Genomic DNA, 17,820 nt, shown 5'->3' with positions numbered 1-17,820 from the left:
AAACCTAGGTGGCATCAGCTGAACGTTTTTCCCTAGCTAGGATAGTTCCTAACAGGCAGACTGTTTGCTCTTGTGTGCTAGGGGTGGCTTGCTTGCTCCTGTAACAAACACCTCCAGCTTTGAGATTCCAGAAACAAAATCAAGTTTTGGTTCCAATTTATATAACTCAAGATGGCAGCTGCTCCCTAGAGCAGGCCTGGCAGCTGTGCTCTTGACAGCTCCTTAGCTGATAGGCACCTGCACTTGGCCTCATTCCTTTATTCTAAAGTCCCCTGGACCCCTCCTCACTGTACCTCATACAAGGACACCTAGGTTGCCTGGCTGACTCCACCCCTCCTCAGAATCCTTACTGTCATGGGATGTGTCGATGTGGGGAAAGTACTTGGCTTCATTTAGGTTCCACTGAGACACAGGCAGGACACAGATCACTATCCCAGAACAGACCTTATGAAGGAAGGAGAATGTTCCAGGTAGGGACAGGAAGAGCTATCTGTCTACCAGAGACGCAGAGTGGCAGCTGGCAGGTGTGGGCAGCACTGACATTCCACAGAGGTCTGAACTTTCCCAGGGCACGTTTAGAGTTTAGCCATTTCTCCAGTGTCAGAGAGCTCTCTGTGTTGTGACTGTGTTAAAGGCACTGGGGACAGTAAATTACTTTGTGACAGGAGTCTACAGGTGCATCCAGTTCAGGAAGTAGTCAGGGAGACTGAGGCTGTCAATCACTCCCCACTATTTCCCACTGTCCTCTGGCTCTGTCCCAGACACAGGCTCATGGCACATGTATGGGGATGCATGTCAGGGCACAGTGTTTTTGACATTGGTTCTCTCCTTGCACCTTCACCTGGAGGCCTGAGATCAGACCCACGTCCTCTGGCTTGGACTGGCATGGGCAGCATCTTCTCCTGCTAAGATCTCACTGGCATTATCATCTTCTAAAAGAGTCCGTATGTTTCAGAGCTGTACTTTGACATGTCTCTGTGCAGAAGCTGGTTAGGAACTGTTTTATCTATTTAGACGAGATTGACCTGGACTTAGTCTTCCTTCATCAGCCTCCCAGTTCTTGGGTTGAAGGCGTGAGCCGCCACACTTGGGTGTACACCCTTCTTTCTTTTGTTTAAGATTGCTTATGTGTGTGCACGTGTGTCACGTGTCTGCCTGATGTTTGCTGGAGTTAAAGGCAGTGTTGAGCTGTCGTGTAGGGAACCCAACCAGGTCATCTGAAGTGCTTTAACCATTCAGTCATAGCTATAGTTTCCATGTCTCCTTACCACAGAATATTTATGTGCCCATACGGGTTCCCCCTGTCCCCATCACAATCCCAGCCTTCTGAGTGTCTAGAATCACAAGTTTGAGCCTCCAAGCCCAGTGTGGCCACCCTTTAACATGGCTTGTAGTAAGTCATCAGGAATGCTTTGTTGTAGATCACTGGGCACCAGCATCCCCTTCAGTAACCGTGTTAAAAAAAAAACAATCAATAACCCACCAAGAAATAAACTTCAACACATTGGGAAGAATTCAGTTTATTCTAAATATTTAACACTTGAACACAGACTGCTGGCCCCAATTAAGAAAGCTTACCCATATGAATTCTTCTGTTTCTCTGATACATGTGTAGACATGCAGATACATGGCTTCCCAGGGAAAATTGCAGCATCTGTGTCCTGTGGGGCTACATGGCCTCTCCTCAACTTTGCCCTTCTCTCTTCCAGCATTCAGTTTAGTTTTCCCCAGCTAGCTCTCTTTCTTTATATCTCAGCTATAGGCTCAAAACAGTTTCTTAATTAAGGAATGATATTCATAGCATGGAGAGGCGAATCCCACATCAGAAAGAAAGAAAGAGAGACAGAGACAAAGAGATAGAGACAGACAGAGTGAAAGAAAGAAAGGAAGGAAGGAAGAAAGAAAAAGAAAAGAGACAGAGGACTCAGAAAGTCTTGGCTATCACGTGTGTGCTTTGCCTGACAGCGTTCCTTGGATGTCCTTTAAAGTATGGATGACGACCCCCTTCTGGACGCCCAGCTTCCCGCACACCTCTCCTTACGTGCTCACTTTGTACCCAGATTCCATCCTCTTCCCACGGTCATCATAGCGAATCTTCTGTCGTGTATACATGTGAGTTCACTGCAGAGCTAGTGTTCCTCAAACACACGAGCGCGCAGGGGGAGAGATGGTCCAGTCAGAAGATGCTTGAGGACCCGGGTTCATCTCCAAAAGCCATGTGAAGACCTGGGGGTGGAGGAGCACACTCCCAACAATGGGGAGGTGAAGACAGGAAGAACCCTGAGACTCTGTGACCACCCTAGTCTGCTAGGAGGTGAGCCCCAGACCATCCTGAGAGACTCCATCTCCAGATCAAAACAACAGCACATGCATTGATCTCTGACCCCAGGTGCATGCACATGTGTGCACACACATACAATGTATAAACTCTGTGGGGGCATTTTGCCTGCATCTGTCAGTTTTTAAAATGTAAATATTTTCATGCAGATGCAAAGAATTTACTGTAGAGATGTTTGCACATGTGTAAGGGCATTCGTAGTGGCAGTGGGATTGTGACACTAAGAAATCACAAGGTACCTGGTGTTCCGAGGACCGCTGCTTCTCCTCCTGCATTGCAGGCTAGCTGGCCCTTGAGCAGAAACATTGACTGCCTATAACAGGGTAGAAGGAGAGAAATTGTCCTCTGGTGTTTACATTCCTGCTTGAGCATAGTACTCACAGGCAAGCACGGTAAATCCATGAGTAAAGCCAGCCACACCTTTATAGTTTCAGCACTTGGAAGGCAGAGGCAGGCAATCTCTGTGAGTTCAAGGCCATCCTGAGCCTAAATCGAGTTTAGGCAGGTCAAGACTGTGTAGTGAGACCCTGTCTCAAAGAAACCAACATGTCTGTAATGTTGATAATTAGCAGGCAGAGGCAGGAAGATCAAAGTTAGAAGTCATACTGGGCTTCATAGGAAGGCCATAGCATTTGCTAATTTCATATACTAACTCATTCATTTGCCTGTGTGCAGATCCATATTAATGTTAATTAATTGAATCTATATTTAATACTCTGTCTCTCCTTTTCTGAGTTCCCGTTCATCAGACTACACAGAGATGGACTCTGCCCCAGGAGACTGGTGAGGTTCAAAAGAGCACATCCAGCCAGCTCTGCATTCACTGACTGCTCTCCTTGTCTCCTCTGAGACCCCTGCTCCACAGCTTCCTCACCTTACAGGGTCATGGCCTCTGTCCAGCTCAGCAGAGCCCAGCGTCTGGGCCAGTTGGTGATGTCTTCAAGGACTTGGACATGCACGTGGAATTCTTTCTTTCCCTTAAATCAAGGTCTCAATTTGTAGAACTCTGAGACCTACCTGTGTCTGCACATACTTTCATTAGTTCTTAAGAACATTTTATTTAATCCTGTGGTTGGGGAGGAGGAGTACAGATGTCCATGCAGGCTAGAAGAAAAGGTTCTCACCCCTGGGGCTTGGGTCACAGTCCTCAAGGGGTGCTGGGGACTGAACCCTTTCTGTCCTCTGCCAGAGCTGTTTGCACTCTTAGTGCTGAGCCAGCTCTCCAGTCCTTAGCTGCTTTTGAGATGACAGGCACTTCAAAATCTGACATTTGATCTCCCTATATTGCCCAGGATGACATCGAATTTTCCATCCTTAATGCTAGGATGGCAGGCATGTTTCTCTGTGCCCAGCTTCCCCAGTTTTTCAGAACGCTTTCGGTAAAACATTTTTTTCTTTTCTTTTCTTTTCTTTTAGTTTTTAAAAGCAGGGTTAATTGAATCTCTGGCTATTCTGGAACTCACTTTGCATACCGGCCTAGCCTCGAACTCACAGATATCCTCCTGCCTCTGCTTCCCTGAGTGCTGAGATTAGAGGCATGCAATCACCCACTGTAATAAGTTTTCTAATCATTTGTAGAGTAGGGTAGCGTAAGTCTAGGACGTGACCTGTGCTATTTCCTAACGCAGACATTTCTGCTAATTTCTTTATTCCATTGATGTGTGAGTGTGCACACTCACACCTGGTGTGCATGCAGGGATGTGTGCCACAGCACACAGAGAAGTCAGGACAACACACAGGGCTCAGTTCTCTCCTTCCACCATGGAGATCCTGGGAGTCAGACTCAGGTTGTCAGTCTTGGTGACAGTGCCTTTTCCCACTGCGTCCTCTCACTGGCGCTGATGGCAACCAACATATTTAATGGGAATCCTACTGCTTTTCCCCCCACAGGTTGTGTTTGTCATTTTAGCATTCTTAACAGGGGTGCTGTGTTTGTTCCCTGATCCTAATGAAGACAAGTGCCCAGAAAGCTACACCAACCCACTGAAAGTTCAGACAGTCATAATCCTTGGAAAAGTCATCCTGTGGATTCTGCATTTGCTTCTTGAACGCTACATCCAGTATCACCACAGCAAAGTCAGAAGTCGCGGCTATTCCCAGATCTACAGGTCTACGAGGCATCTCAAAAACCTGGCCCTCATGATCCACTCTTCTGGTAAGCCCTGCATGTCATAGCTCCTCTCGGCCTGAGTGCCAAAGGCGATAAAAAAAAAAACATGTGAAATTATATTTTATAATCAAACATGTTCTCTCTCTGTTAATTATTTAACTTATTTATTAAACATGCATTGGTGTGAAGGTGTCATATTCCCTGGACCTGTACTTCCAGAGTGGTGAGTTGACTTGTGGGTGCTGAAAATTGAACCAGGTCCTCTGCAAGAATAGCCAGCGCTGTTAGCTGGTGAACTATCTCTCCAGTCCCAAATATATTTTCTTTTTGAGAGTGATCTATATTGTAGCTCCTAATCTGAATTTTTCTTTCGGCGGGAAGAGTAATTGAACCCAAAACTTTGGGTATGCTAGGAAAATTCTACCATGGAACTATGCCCTACCTACCTGTTGAAACTGTTTTTACAGTCTTTGTGGTCTTGTGATACGATACTGTATCCTGCAATCTGGCACTTGGAGAACTCTCTTCTATCACGCTTGCCTCCAACTAATTACAATCATCCTGTCTCTGCCTCTCAAGTAAGTGCTAGGATTACAAGTTTGGTGTCTCCATACTGGGCACATAGCCTTGATGTTTATTTGAAATTTCAATTTGCCTTGGATGTGGTGCCAGGGTGTCCCTTTTCAAAGTGTAGATTTTCCCCATTTTTCGTGTCACTAGCTGATTTGCTCAAGGAGGAAGTCATGCTGCTGCTACTTGCCTTTCTGAGGATTAGTGGAGCTGTTTGCATCTACAAGGTGGAGGCAGAGGACCTGGAATTCAGGGCCATCCTGGTGTTTGTAGCTAGTTTGAAGCCAGCTGGGGCTTAATGCGACCTTACCTTTTTAAAAAACAATCAAATTTGTCTTCTGTAGGCTACTAGTGTGCTCCTCTAAGCAGTGGTTCTTGACCTTCCTAATGCTGTGACTCTTCAATACAGTACCCATGTTGTGTGACCCCCCATCTACAAAACTATTTTGTTGCTATTTCCTAACAGTAATTTCTCCAGTTAGGAATCATGTGTAAATATATTTGGAGATAGAAGTTTGCGAGAGGTCTTGGCCCACAGGTTGAGAACTGCTCTAAAGGGTACCCCACAAGCTCCTCAACTACCAGAGGTCTTAGTGGAGACTCAAGGAACACACTGCAGCAGACAGAGAACACTGTAATATGGGTACACTTTGGCTGAGCCTGGGTTAGAGGGTAGAGATTATTGCTTGTTGACTCTCCTGGGGATAAATATGAGTTCTAACTGATGTGGAGACACCATGCGACCAGAAGATGTCACCGTAGCACAGAAATAAATCAGGAGGGCTGGAGCGATGGCTCAAAGATTAAGAGCATTGCCTGCTCTTCCAAAGGTCCTGAGTTCAATTCCCAGCAACCACATGTTGGCTCACAACCATCTGTAATGGGGTCTGGTGCTCTCTTCTGACCTGTAGGCATACACACAGAGAAAAATTGTATACATAATAAGTAAATAAATATTTAAAAAAAGAAAAGAAATAAATAAGGAATGTTTGAACTACTTCATTTACACCTATATGGGACAAGAGCAAAGGATATTCTCAAGTAATGATCTGGAAATAATTGTTTCAGAATCTGTAAATCCTAGTTTTGAAAATCATGAAGAAATTATTTGGTCTTTACCTTCTTAAAATCTGAGTTTAAGCTAGGTATGATGCAGCCTGAACCCTCACGAGGCTGAGGCAGGAGAATGGTCAATGAATTCAAGAGTGGCCTACACTGTGATGAGGCCCTAGCTCAGTAAATAATTATTTTCTCACATGTGCAAAAGAAGTCAGTTTAATACTTCTGTAAAACCAAGAAACCATTTTTTTTAGATTTCAAACAAGGTCAGATTGCAGGAAGTCTTCTTGACATGGAGACTTAATATTAACTATGAAAGTGTTCTAAGAGGCTGTGTCCTGCCACCTGGCTAGTTTACCCCCAAAATAACCACATGGAGATTGTATTAATTAAACAATGCCTGGCCCATTATATCTAGCTTCTTCTTGGCTTACTCTTATACCTTACTTTAACCCATATCTAATAATCTGTGTATCACCTCAGGGTCATGGCTTACTGAGAAGATTCTAATCTGCGTCCATCTCAGGCCGGAGATTCATGGCATCTGCCACAATTCCCTTCTTCCCAGCATTCTGTTCTGTCTACTCTGCCCACTTAAGGGCTTCCCTATCAAAAGGCCAAGGCTGTCTCTTTATTCAACCAATGAAAGCAACACATCCTACACCATTGCCCCTTTTCTGTTGAAACAAAAAGGTTTTAACATAGTAAAATTACATATAACAGGTATCGAGCAAGAATTACAGCTACAATATTTATTTTTATTTTTTTTTTAAATTTTTTTTTTAAATTTTCTTTTTTTTTAAAAAAAAATTTATTATGTATACAGTGTTCTGTCTGCATGTATGCCACCAGACCAGAAGAGGGCACCAGATGTTGTTATAGATGGTTGTGAGCCACCATGTGGTTGCTGGGAATTGAACTCAGGACCTCTGGAAGAGCAGGCCGTGCTCTTAACCTCTGAGCCATCTCTCCAGCCCCCAGCTACAATATTTATATCTATTTATATTTTACTGTAACAAAGGAAAACTCTCTATAACTATCTATTCTCCAATTCCATCAAAGACTTCAGAATGATATAATACTACCTAGGTAAACAAGAAGTAAGCAACTTCTAAAACTCTAGAAATAACAGAGACATCTCGCTGTGTGGACAGTCACTCAAAGTTATTCTGTACTGTTGGGGCATCCGTCTTTGGCCTTCAGACCCATATTATCCAGCAGACATTTCCATGAAGCAGAAAATTTCAGAGACAGCTCAGTCACTTTCTTCTTTGATGGAGTTGAAGAATGGATAGTTATAGTTTTCCTTAGTTATGATAAAAGATAAAATAGATATAAATATTGTGACTGTAATTCTTGCTTGATAACTGTTTTGTTATATGTAATTTTGTTTAAACAGAAAAAGGGGAATGGTATAGGATGTTCTTTCTTCTATGTGTTGCTTTCATTGGTCAAATATAGAAACTGCCTTGGCCTTTTGATAGGGCAGAACTTAGATAGGTGGGGAAAACAGAACTCAGCTGAGAGGAAGAAGGCAGTGTGGCAGACACCATGGCTCTCCTCTTCAAGATGGACAGTGGTTAGACTCATGCCGGTAAGACACAGTTAAGTGGTGATACACATTAATGGAGATGGGTTAAATGAATATGTAAGAGTTAGCCAATAAGAGGTAAATAATGATCGTGAGAATGGAATGACATCATCCATCTAGGACAGTCAAGCTTGTGCCCCACGTGTTGTAAATGTCAGCTGTTGTTATTGTTATCTTGTTACTAATTATAATCTTGCTATTCCCTGAGACTAGCCCTTGCTTAGTAGACTTTGATATGTGTAACTATGTTGATAAAACATTGTATTAAAAATATATACTCATTATGCAATCTCTATATATTTTTTTGAGATGAAATATTTTATTGTTCTATTTCCAGAATAATGACATTTGCTCCTTGTTTTTAAAAATTAAATGCATGTTCATCATTTTGAAACTTAAAATCATATATTTGACATGATTAGGAGTTTGTAGATTGGTATCATGGTTTAAACAGTTGCTCCACACATATGAGAGTATATTTACATTTTCCTAGATAGCCACTGTCTTTCAAAACACATTTTCTTTTTTATTCTATTCAAAAATTTACACTTCCTCCTCTCCTCCCAATCCCCTCCTGCTCTGCCACTCATTCTCCTCCCTCCCCCTCCCTGCTTAAGAGAGGGCAGGGAACCCTGCCCTGTGGGAAGTCCAAGGCCTTCCCCCCTAGATCCAGGCCTAGGAAGCTTTGCATCTATATAGACTAGGGTCCCAAAAAGCCAGTACACGCAGTAGAAACAATTCCCAGTGCCTTTATCAATGGCTTCTCAGTCAGTTCCCCTTGTCAGCCACATTCAGAGAGTTTGGTTTGGTTGCATTCTCATTTAGTCCCGGTCCAGCTGGTTTTGGTGAGCTCCCATTAGATCAGGCACACTGTCTCAGTGGGTGGACCAGCCCCTCATGGTCCTAACTTCCTTGCACATCTTCTCCCTCCTTATGCTCTTCAATTGGACCATGGGAACTCACACCAGTACTGTGATGTGGGTCTCTGTCTTTATGTCCATTCATCACCAGATGAAGATTCTATAGTGATATTGGAGATAATCATCAGTGTGATAGTGGGGCAAGGCCAGTTCAGGCACCATCTACTCTGCTGCACAAGGACCGAGCTGGGGACATCCCCATGGACACTTGGGATCCCCTCTAGAGCCAAGTCTCTTGTCAACCGTAAAATGGCTCTCTTAAAGTAGATATCTTCTTCCCTGCTCCTATATCTGCCCTTCCTCCATCTTCACCCTCCCACTCCCCCAAGCTCTCTCCAGTCTTTACTTTCTCCCTTCTCTCTCCCCCTTCCCTTTCCCTTACTCCCACCCCTATCCCCACCCCATGCTCCCAACTTTTGCCTGGCATTCTTGTTTCCTTCCAATTTCCAAGAGGATCTATATATGATTTCCTTTGGGTTTACCTTGTTATTTGGCTTCTCTAGGCTTGCGAACTATAGTCTCAATGTCCTGTGTTTCTGGCTAGAGTCCACTAATGAGTGAGTCCATACCATATTCATCTTTTTGGGTCTGGGTTATCTCACTCAGGATAGTATTTTCTATTTCCATTCATTTGCATGCAAAATTAAAGATGTCATTGTTTTTTACTGCTGAAAGGTACTCTATTGTGTATATATTCTACACTTTCTTTATCCATTCTTCCATTGAGGGGCATCTAGATTGTTTCCAGGTTCTGGCTACTACAAATAATGGTGCTATGAACATAGTTGAACAAATGCTTTTGTAGTATGATTGGACATCTCTTGGATATATTCCCAAGAGTGGTATTGCTGGGTCCTGAGGTAGATTGATTCCCAATTTCCTGAGAAACTTTTTTCCACAAGTTTGCATTTCCACCAGCAATGGATGAGTGTTCCCCTTACTCCACATCCTCTCCAGCATAGGCTATCATTGGCGTTTTTTATTTTAGACATTCTGACAGGTGCAAGATAGTATCTCAAAGTTGTTTTGATTTGCATTTCCCTGATTGCTAGGGAGGTTGAACAAGACCTTAAGTGTCTTTTGGCCATTTGAACTTTGTCTGCTGAGAATTCTCTTTTCAGTTCAGTACCCCATTTTTTTAATTGGGTTAATTAGAATTTTCATGTCCAGTTTCTTGAGTTCTTTATATATTTTGGAGATTAGACCTTTGTCTGATGCGGGGTTGGTGAAGATCTTCTCCCATTCAGTAAGATGCCTTTTTGTCTTGATGACAGTGTCCTTTGCTTTACAGAAGCTTCTCAGTTTCAGGAGGTCCCATTTATTCACTGTTGCTCTTGTTGGCTGTGCTACTGGGGTTATATGTAGGAAGTGGTCTTCTATGCTCATGTCTTGCAGTCTACTTCCCACTTTCTCTTCTATCAGGTTCAATGTGGTCAGATTTATATTGAGGTCTTTGATCCATTTGGACCTGAGTTTTTTGCATGGTGATAGATATGGATCTTTTTTCATTCTTCTACAGGTTGACATCCAGTTATGCCAGCACCATTTATTGACGATGCTTTCGTTCTTCCATTGTATACTTTTAGCTCCTTTGTCGAAAATCAGGTGTTCATAGGTTTGTGGGTTAATATCAGGCCTTCGATTTGATTCCATTGGTCAACGTCTCTGTTTTTCTGCCAGTACCAAGCTGTTTTCATTACTGTTGGTCTGTAATAATATTTGAAGTCAGGGATGGTAATGCCTCTGGAAGTTCCTTTATTGTGTAGGATTGTTTTGGCAATCCTGGGTTTTTTGTTTTTCCATATAAAGTTGATTATTGCTCTCTCAAGGTCTGTGAAGGATTTTGTTGGGATTTTGATAGGGATTGCATTGAATTTATAGATTGCCTTTGGTAGAATTGCCATTTTTACTATGCTGATCCTACCCATCCAAGAGCATGGGAGATCCTTCCATTTTCTGGTGTTGTCTTCTGTTTCTTTCTTCAAAGTCTTAAAGTTCTTGTCAAATAAATCTTTCAGTTCCTTGATTAGTGTAACCCCAAGATACTTTATGCTATTTGTGGCTATTGTGAAAGGTGATTTTTCTCTGGTTTCCCTCTCTGCTTCTCTATCATTTGTGTATAGAAGGGCTACTGATTTTTTTTTGTGTTGATCTTGTATCCTGCCCTATCACTGAATGTATTTATCAACTGTAGAAGTTCTTTGGAAGAGTTTTTGGGGTCACTGATGTACACAATCATATCATCTGCAAATAACGAAAGTGTGACTTCTTCCTTTCCGATTCAAATCCCCTTGATCTTCTTATGTTGTCTTGTTGCTATTGCTAGAACTTCAAGCACAATGTTGAAGAGATATAGTGAGAGTGGACAGCCTTGTCTTATTCCTGATTTTAGTGTAATGGCTTTGAGTTTCTCTCCATTTAATTTGATATTAGCTGTTGGTTTGCTATATATTGCTTTTATTATATCCTTGTATCCTTAAATCCTTGTATCCCTACCCTCTCCAAGACCTTTATCATAAATGGGTGTTGAATTTTGTCAAATGCTTTTTCAGCATCTAATAAAATTATCATATGTTTTTTTTTTCTTTCAGCTTATTTATATGATGGATTACATTGATAGATTTTTATATGTTGAACCAGCCCTGCCTCTCTGGAATGAAGCCTATTTGATCATAATGGATTATTTTTTGATGTGTTCTTGGATTCAGATTGCCAGTATTTTATTGAGAATTTTTGCATCGATGTTCATGATCAAGATTGGTCTATAATTCTCTACCTTGATTGAGTCTTTGTGTGGTTTTGGTATCAGTATAACCATAGGTTCTTAAAAAAAGTGTTTGGCAATGACTCTTCTGTTTCTATCATGTGAAACACCTTAAGGAGTATAGGTATCAGCTCTTCTTGGAATTTCTGGTAAAACTCTGCATTAAAACCTTCTGGCCTCGGGCTGGAGAGATGGCTCAGACTGCTCTTCCAGAGGTCCTGAGTTCAATTCCCAGCAACCACATGGTGTCTAGCAACCATCAGTAATGAGATCTGGTGCCCTCTTCTGGCCTGAAGGCATACATGCAGTAAGAACCCTGTATACATAATTAATAAATACATCTTTAAAAAAACAATCTGGTTCTGGGCTTTTTTTGGGAGGTTTTTTTTTTTATGACAGCTTCCATTTCCTCACAACTTATAGGTCTATTTAAATTATTCACCTGGTCTTGATTTAATTGTGGTATATGGTATTTATCTAAAAACAAGTCCATTTCTTATACAATTTTCCAAATTTGTGGCATATAAGCCTTTGTAGTAAAACCTAATGATTCTCTGAATATCCTCAGTGTCTGTTGTTATGTTCCCCTTTTCATTTCTGACCTTGTTAATTTGTGTGTTCTTTCTCCGCCTTTAGATTAGTTTGGTTATGGGCTTGTCAATCTTGTTGATTTTCTCAAAGAACCAGCTCTTTGTTTCATTGATTCTTTGGATTGTTTTCTGCTTTTCTATTTTGTTGATTTCAGCCCTCAGTTTGATTATTTCCAGTCTTCTATTCTTCCTGGGTGAGTCTGCTTCTTTTTTTTTTTCCTAGAGCTTTCAGGTGTGCTGTTAAGTCTCTAATGTGAGCTTTCTCTGTTTTTTTTAATTGGGCACTTAGTGCTATGAACTTTCCTCTTAGCACTGCTTTCATAGTGTCCCATAGGTTTGGGTATGTTGTATCTTTATTTTTGTTGAATTCAAGGAAGACTTTAATTTCTTTCTTTATTTCATCCCTGACCCAGGGGTGGTTCAATAGTTGACTGTTCAGTTTCCATGAGTTTGTAGGCTTTCTGGGGTTAGAATTGTAGTTAAATTCTAACTTTATTCCATGGTGATCCGATAAGACACAGGTGGTTACTAATTTTTTTTTTTTGTATCTGTGGAAGTTTGCTTTGTTACCAAGTATGTGGTTAATTTTCGAGAAGGTTCCATGTGATGCTGAGAGAAGGTATACTCTTTCATATTTGGGTGGAATGTTCTATAGATGTCTGTTAAGTCCATTTGATTCATTACCTCCATTAGTTCTTTAATTTCTCTGTTAGGTTTCCATCTGGTTGACCTGTCTATTGGTGAGAGAGGAGTGTTGAAGTCTCCTACTATTAGTGTGTGGTATTTGATGTGTGCTTTGAGGTCTAGTAATGTTTCTTTTACATAAGTGGGTGCTTTTATATTAGGGGCATAGATATTCAGGATTGAGACTTCAACCTGATGAATTGTTCCTTCTATGAGTATAAAGTGTCCATCTCCATCTCTTCTGATTAATTTTAGTTTGAAGTCAATTTTGTTAGTTATTAGAATAGCCACACCCACTTGTTTCTTAGGTCCATTTGATTGATAAACCTTTTCCCAACCCTTTACTCTGAGTAAATGTCTGTCTTTGTGCTTGAGGTGTGTTTCTTGTTAGCAGCAGAATGTTGGATCCTGCTTTTGCATCCATTCTCTTAACCTGTGCCTTTTTATAGGTGAATTGAGTCCATTGATATTAAGTGATATTAATGACCAGTGGTTGTTAACTCCGGTTATTATTATTTTTTTTGGTGGTAGAATTTGTGTGTTTCCATTCTTTGGGTTGTGCTTGTGGAGGGTTATTAGATGTCTAAGTTATTGTGGGTGTTGTTGGGTTCCTTAGGTTGTGATTTTCCTTCTGTTACTTTTTGAAAGGCTAGGTTTGTGGCTAAATATTGTTTAAATTTGTTTTTATCCTAGAATACCTTGTTTTCTCCATTGATGGTGAAAGAAAGCTTGGCTGGGTATAGTAGTCTCGTCTTGCATCCCTAGTCTCTTAGTTTCTGCAGCACATCTATCCAAGCCCTTCTAACTTTCATGGTTTCCATAGAGAATTAAGGTGTAATTCTGATAGGTTTACCTTTATATGTTACTTGACCTTTTTCCTTTGCTGCTCTTAATATTCTTTCTTTATTCTGTATGTTTTTTGTTTTGATTATTATATGGTGAGGGGATTTTTTTTTTGATCCAGTCAATTCAGTGTTCTGCATGCTTCTTGTACCTACATAGGAATATCCTTCTTTAGGTTGGGAAAGTTTTCTTCAATAATTTAGTTGAATATATTTTCTGGGCCTTTAAGCTGTAATTCTTCTCCTTCTTTTACCCCTATTATTCTTAGGATTAGTCTTTCAATGGTGTCCCAAATTTCCTGGATGTTTTGTGTTAAGAATTTGTTGGATTTGCTGTTTTCTTTGATCAGTGAGTTTGTTTCCTCTATAGTATCTTCAGTGTCTGAGATTCTTTCTTCTATCTCTTGTATTCTGTTGGTTATACTTGTCTCTGCAGCCCCTGTTCATTTGCCGAGATTTTCCATATCCAGCCATCCCTCAGTTTGTGTTTTCTTCATTGCCTCCATTTTAGTTTTCAAGCCTTGAACTGTTTCCAGTACCTGTTTGATTGCTTTTTCCTGGTTTCCTAGGGTATCTTTGAGGGATTTATTCATTTCTTCAAACTTTTTGTTATTCTTCTCATCCATTTCTTTAAGGGAGTTTTTCCACATCCTGTTTAAGGTACTCTATCTATTTCATAATGTTGTGTTTAAAGTCTAATGTTTCTACTTCTTCTGGATTAGGGTGTTCAAGTCTTCCTGTTTTATGTTCACTGGATCCTGGTGTTATCATGTTGTTTTTCAGATTGTTGAAGGAATTCTTGCATTGGTGCCTGCCCATCTCTTCCTTCAAATGCAGCCAGGAGAGTCTTGACGTCTTGGTCCAATCTATGCTATGACTGACTCTGGGTGGATCGCCTCAGTGCAGGAGCAGGAACTGTTCCTGGGCCAAAGATCTTGTAGACAATAGGGCAGGCTTGGGGGAGGCAGGGTCATGTGGAACAAAGAAGCTCCTGCAGCAGAAGTTAGATGGCCCTGTGCTCCCTTCTTGGACTGACTCCCCCGGGATGGCATACACTCCCCAGGCTGGATTGATCTCCTCAGCACAGGAACAGGGACTCTTGGTAGTTCAAGGACCCCACAGACAAAAGGGTGAACTTGGGGGGAGGGCAGGGTCGTGTGGAACAAAGAAGCCCCTGCAGCAGGAGCAGGAGGTGCCCTCTCTCTCTATTTTTTATTCAGAAAGAGTAACCACATAGTATTACTTGATAAACATAGAAATTACTTCAGAACTAGTTAATCTGATTAAAATGATTTTAGTGTTTCAGTGAAAATTATGAGATTCAATAGAGCCAAACCACAGCCTGATGTCCTTGAAGAAGAAAAAATGTATGCTCACCCCAGCAATGTAGCCTCAGAGATTGGCTTCAGGTAAGGCTTGAAGAGGCAGCACAAATCAGAAAGTTTGAAGAGGCAGCACTTTCCCTTCAGTCACCTGATGACCCGTGTCTGTGATTCTGTCTACTTGGGGTGTCCTCAAGTGGGCATGGTGGATCCCTTGCCAGGACAATTTAGCAAAATCTTGACCCAAAATAATTTTTAGTAAGTTTTTTATAAAGTCAGAGTACGTAGTCAGAGGCACTATGTATGAGTGTCCAAATTCATCCCTGGTATCTCTCTCTCTCTCTCTCTCTCTCTCTCTCTCTCTCTCTCTCTCATGCACACACACACACACACACACACACAACACACAAACACACATACAAACACACACAATCACACAGAGACATAGCAGCCTCAGTTGGGAGGACCACAAGTTTAAGGCCAGGAGACAGAATTTTATCTCAGAAAAAGAAGCATTTTCTTCCCATATAACATTACACTCTACTGTAATATTATTTTTACAGTCATAGTATTTTTTGGTTTGGAAACAAGATGTCACTATGTAGTCCTGGCTGGCCTTGATCTCACAGAGGTCCCCTTCATCTATCCCTTAAGAGCATAGGTTTGAAAACTCCTAGCTCTACTGTGCTTTAAGGGGCCTTCAGTACTGAACCATCAGATTGTTTGTATTGTTTTCTGTTATAAATAATATTCATTCAAGAAAAAACCCATATAAAACTCAAAATTAGCAAATATTGTTTCCATGAATATGGAGGTTTGTATATGATCTATACTAGTTGACCTTAGCTTACCTGTGAAAACTAATTGTAAGGTGATCATGTAGAGTCTGAATGTGGATTTAACATAAAACTGTAATATTGTTCACTGGATTGAGAGGATAGATATGTGGTGTGAATGTGGAATGGGGAAAGCAGCAGCTAAACCCTGATCATGGTCGTTTGTTTTTCTGGGGCTTGGGATCCTATCTCACTACAGGTTTGAGACTTGATTCTTGCTTGTTATATTACTATGTAGCCCAGAGTAGACTCAGACTCTTGACTCTTTCCCCTTAGCTTCCTTAGTACTGGAACTCACTATGTAGAGCAGGCTGGACTTCATCTCACAGAGATCCACCTACTTCTTGCTGTGCTCAGTGTAACCCCAGGGTGTGAGTTCAAACACAGCTGGAGTTACTTATAAGAGATCCTGTATGATTGTATGTATGTATGTATGTATGTATCTGTGTATGTGTGTGTATGTATTCCTAAAAGTTGTTAGCTCTACCAGGCTGGCCATGAATTCATAGAGATCTGCCTGCCTCTGCTTCCAGAGTGCTGGGATAAAGGTGTGCCCCAATTGTTGACTTTACATGATCTTTTAAAATTCTTCCTTCTTTGCTTCCTTGTATCCTCCCTTTCTCTTTTCTCCTCTCCCTCCTTCCTCTCCTCTTTCCTTCGTTTTTGGTTTTTGTAGACAGTGTTTCTCTGTGTAGCCCTGGCTTTCCTTGACAGCTGCTACAGAGCAGGGGATTAAAGACTGCAACCATCACCTGGCTCACGTGGTGACTTTAAATTGTAAAACCGTTTTTGTTTGTGTTTGTTTTCAAGAGAGTATTTCTCTGTGTATCCCTGGCTGTCCTCAAACTCACTCTGTAGACCATTCTGACTTCAAACTCATAGAGATCCCTACCTGCCTCTGCCTCCCGAGTGCTGTGATTAAAGGCATCTGCTACAACCACCCAGTTTAAATTATAAACGTTTAAACAACTTTTTTATGCCAAAAAAGCCTAAAAATAAAGGCAATATGTACAAAACACATTGATTTCCAGAGCGGGAGTCACTAAGTTCATTACTGAATGACTGATCTTGCAATATCCCTGATGTATGAATCAGAGGGAAAACACTGGGCAGGCAGCTGTGCCTTATTGAGCCCTGCTGAGGACTCAGTCAAAATGAAATAAGATCGTGTTGAAGAATCCGGGTAACTTGTGTCTGTGTTGATTTCTGCAGGACTATTTCAATCCTAGAAGAAAATGTTGAAAAGCAGGGAGACATAATCATATATCTGAAGAGACACAACGCCCTGCTGAGTAAGCGGTTGTTGGACCTGGCCTCTCAGCCATCTAGGACCTGAGAGATTCCTGAGTATGACAGCCATCAAATCCTCAGTGACTCCAGACTGCCCGAAGTTACCTTCACGGTGTGTGCTGGGAACAGGAGCCCTGGGTGGTTACAAACATCTGGGAAACTTGAGAATACTTTGTATGGTTTGAAATAATTTAACTTCTTGACTTTTCTGGAATTTAAGCTGTAGTTTAAGAATTCTGGAATAATGTGGCTCTTTGTAAAGCAATTGTGCCATGACAGTCGGCTGTAAACAGTGTTTCAAACCAGTCCGTTCTTGTCACAGTCAGCTGCTGAGAGAAGACATAGTTTCTTGTGCTCTGTGTTTTCTTCTAGAGTCTCACAGGCGTTTTGTATGAGTGAGGGCAGATCAGGTGAGGGAAAAGGTGAAATATGTTGTTGTTTGTTTGCTTATTTGTTCTCCAGGGCTGGGGGCAAACCCAGTGCCTCACACAGAATGAGCAAACACTCTGCCTCTGAATCAGTTTTACCAGGTTTTCCTTCTGCTCCTCATGGTGACTCACACCTGTAGTCCCAGCTCCTGAAAATCTGAGGCAGGAGGATCACCACCAGCTCAGCCCACAGAATGAGACCTTGCTCCAAAAGTACAGAGCACTTTCCTCAGTATAGGACCGATCTCACCAGCACATATGCGGTGTGTTGTTGAGAAATACAATGTGAAGAATCCTGGGGCAGTGGGAGACCCAGTGGAGAGGGGGTGACACCTGCTATGTGGGGAGAGCTCTGACTGGCAAGAGGTTTAGGAAATCATCTGTCATTTACAGTATTGTTGGCCTTCTTCAGGGAGCTGCCATAGATCCCTCTGCTGCACTGTGATTTACAGCAAGTTCAGTTAGTTGAGCATGGT

General features: G+C 41.6%; 2 protein-coding genes across 2 annotated transcripts in view; both read left to right on the top strand.

Annotated features, from left to right (window-relative positions):
* Window positions 1-4,355, top strand: part of LOC146890644 (transmembrane protein 192) — a 39,657-nt gene extending 35,302 nt beyond the window's left edge. The window contains exon 7 of the transcript XR_015736212.1: window positions 4,229-4,355. The gene's annotated coding sequence lies outside the window, so the exon portion shown is untranslated. The remainder of the gene's footprint in view (window positions 1-4,228) is intronic.
* LOC148118302 (transmembrane protein 192-like) lies at window positions 1,969-17,222 on the top strand. The gene is made up of 4 exons (XM_087901063.1): window positions 1,969-2,112; window positions 4,229-4,493; window positions 14,775-14,877; window positions 16,839-17,222. The coding sequence occupies exons 1-4, from the start codon at window positions 1,990-1,992 to the stop codon at window positions 16,960-16,962; spliced, it is 615 nt and encodes a 204-aa protein (XP_087757189.1). The 5' UTR covers window positions 1,969-1,989; the 3' UTR covers window positions 16,963-17,222.
* The last annotated feature ends 598 nt before the right edge of the window (window positions 17,223-17,820 follow it).

This window comes from Myodes glareolus, chromosome 23 (genome assembly GCF_982192425.1).
Source record: "Myodes glareolus chromosome 23, mMyoGla1.1, whole genome shotgun sequence".
NCBI lineage: Eukaryota > Metazoa > Chordata > Mammalia > Rodentia > Cricetidae > Myodes > Myodes glareolus.
Note: the sequence above shows the minus strand (reverse complement) of the source record. Positions and strands in the feature narration are given on the sequence as shown.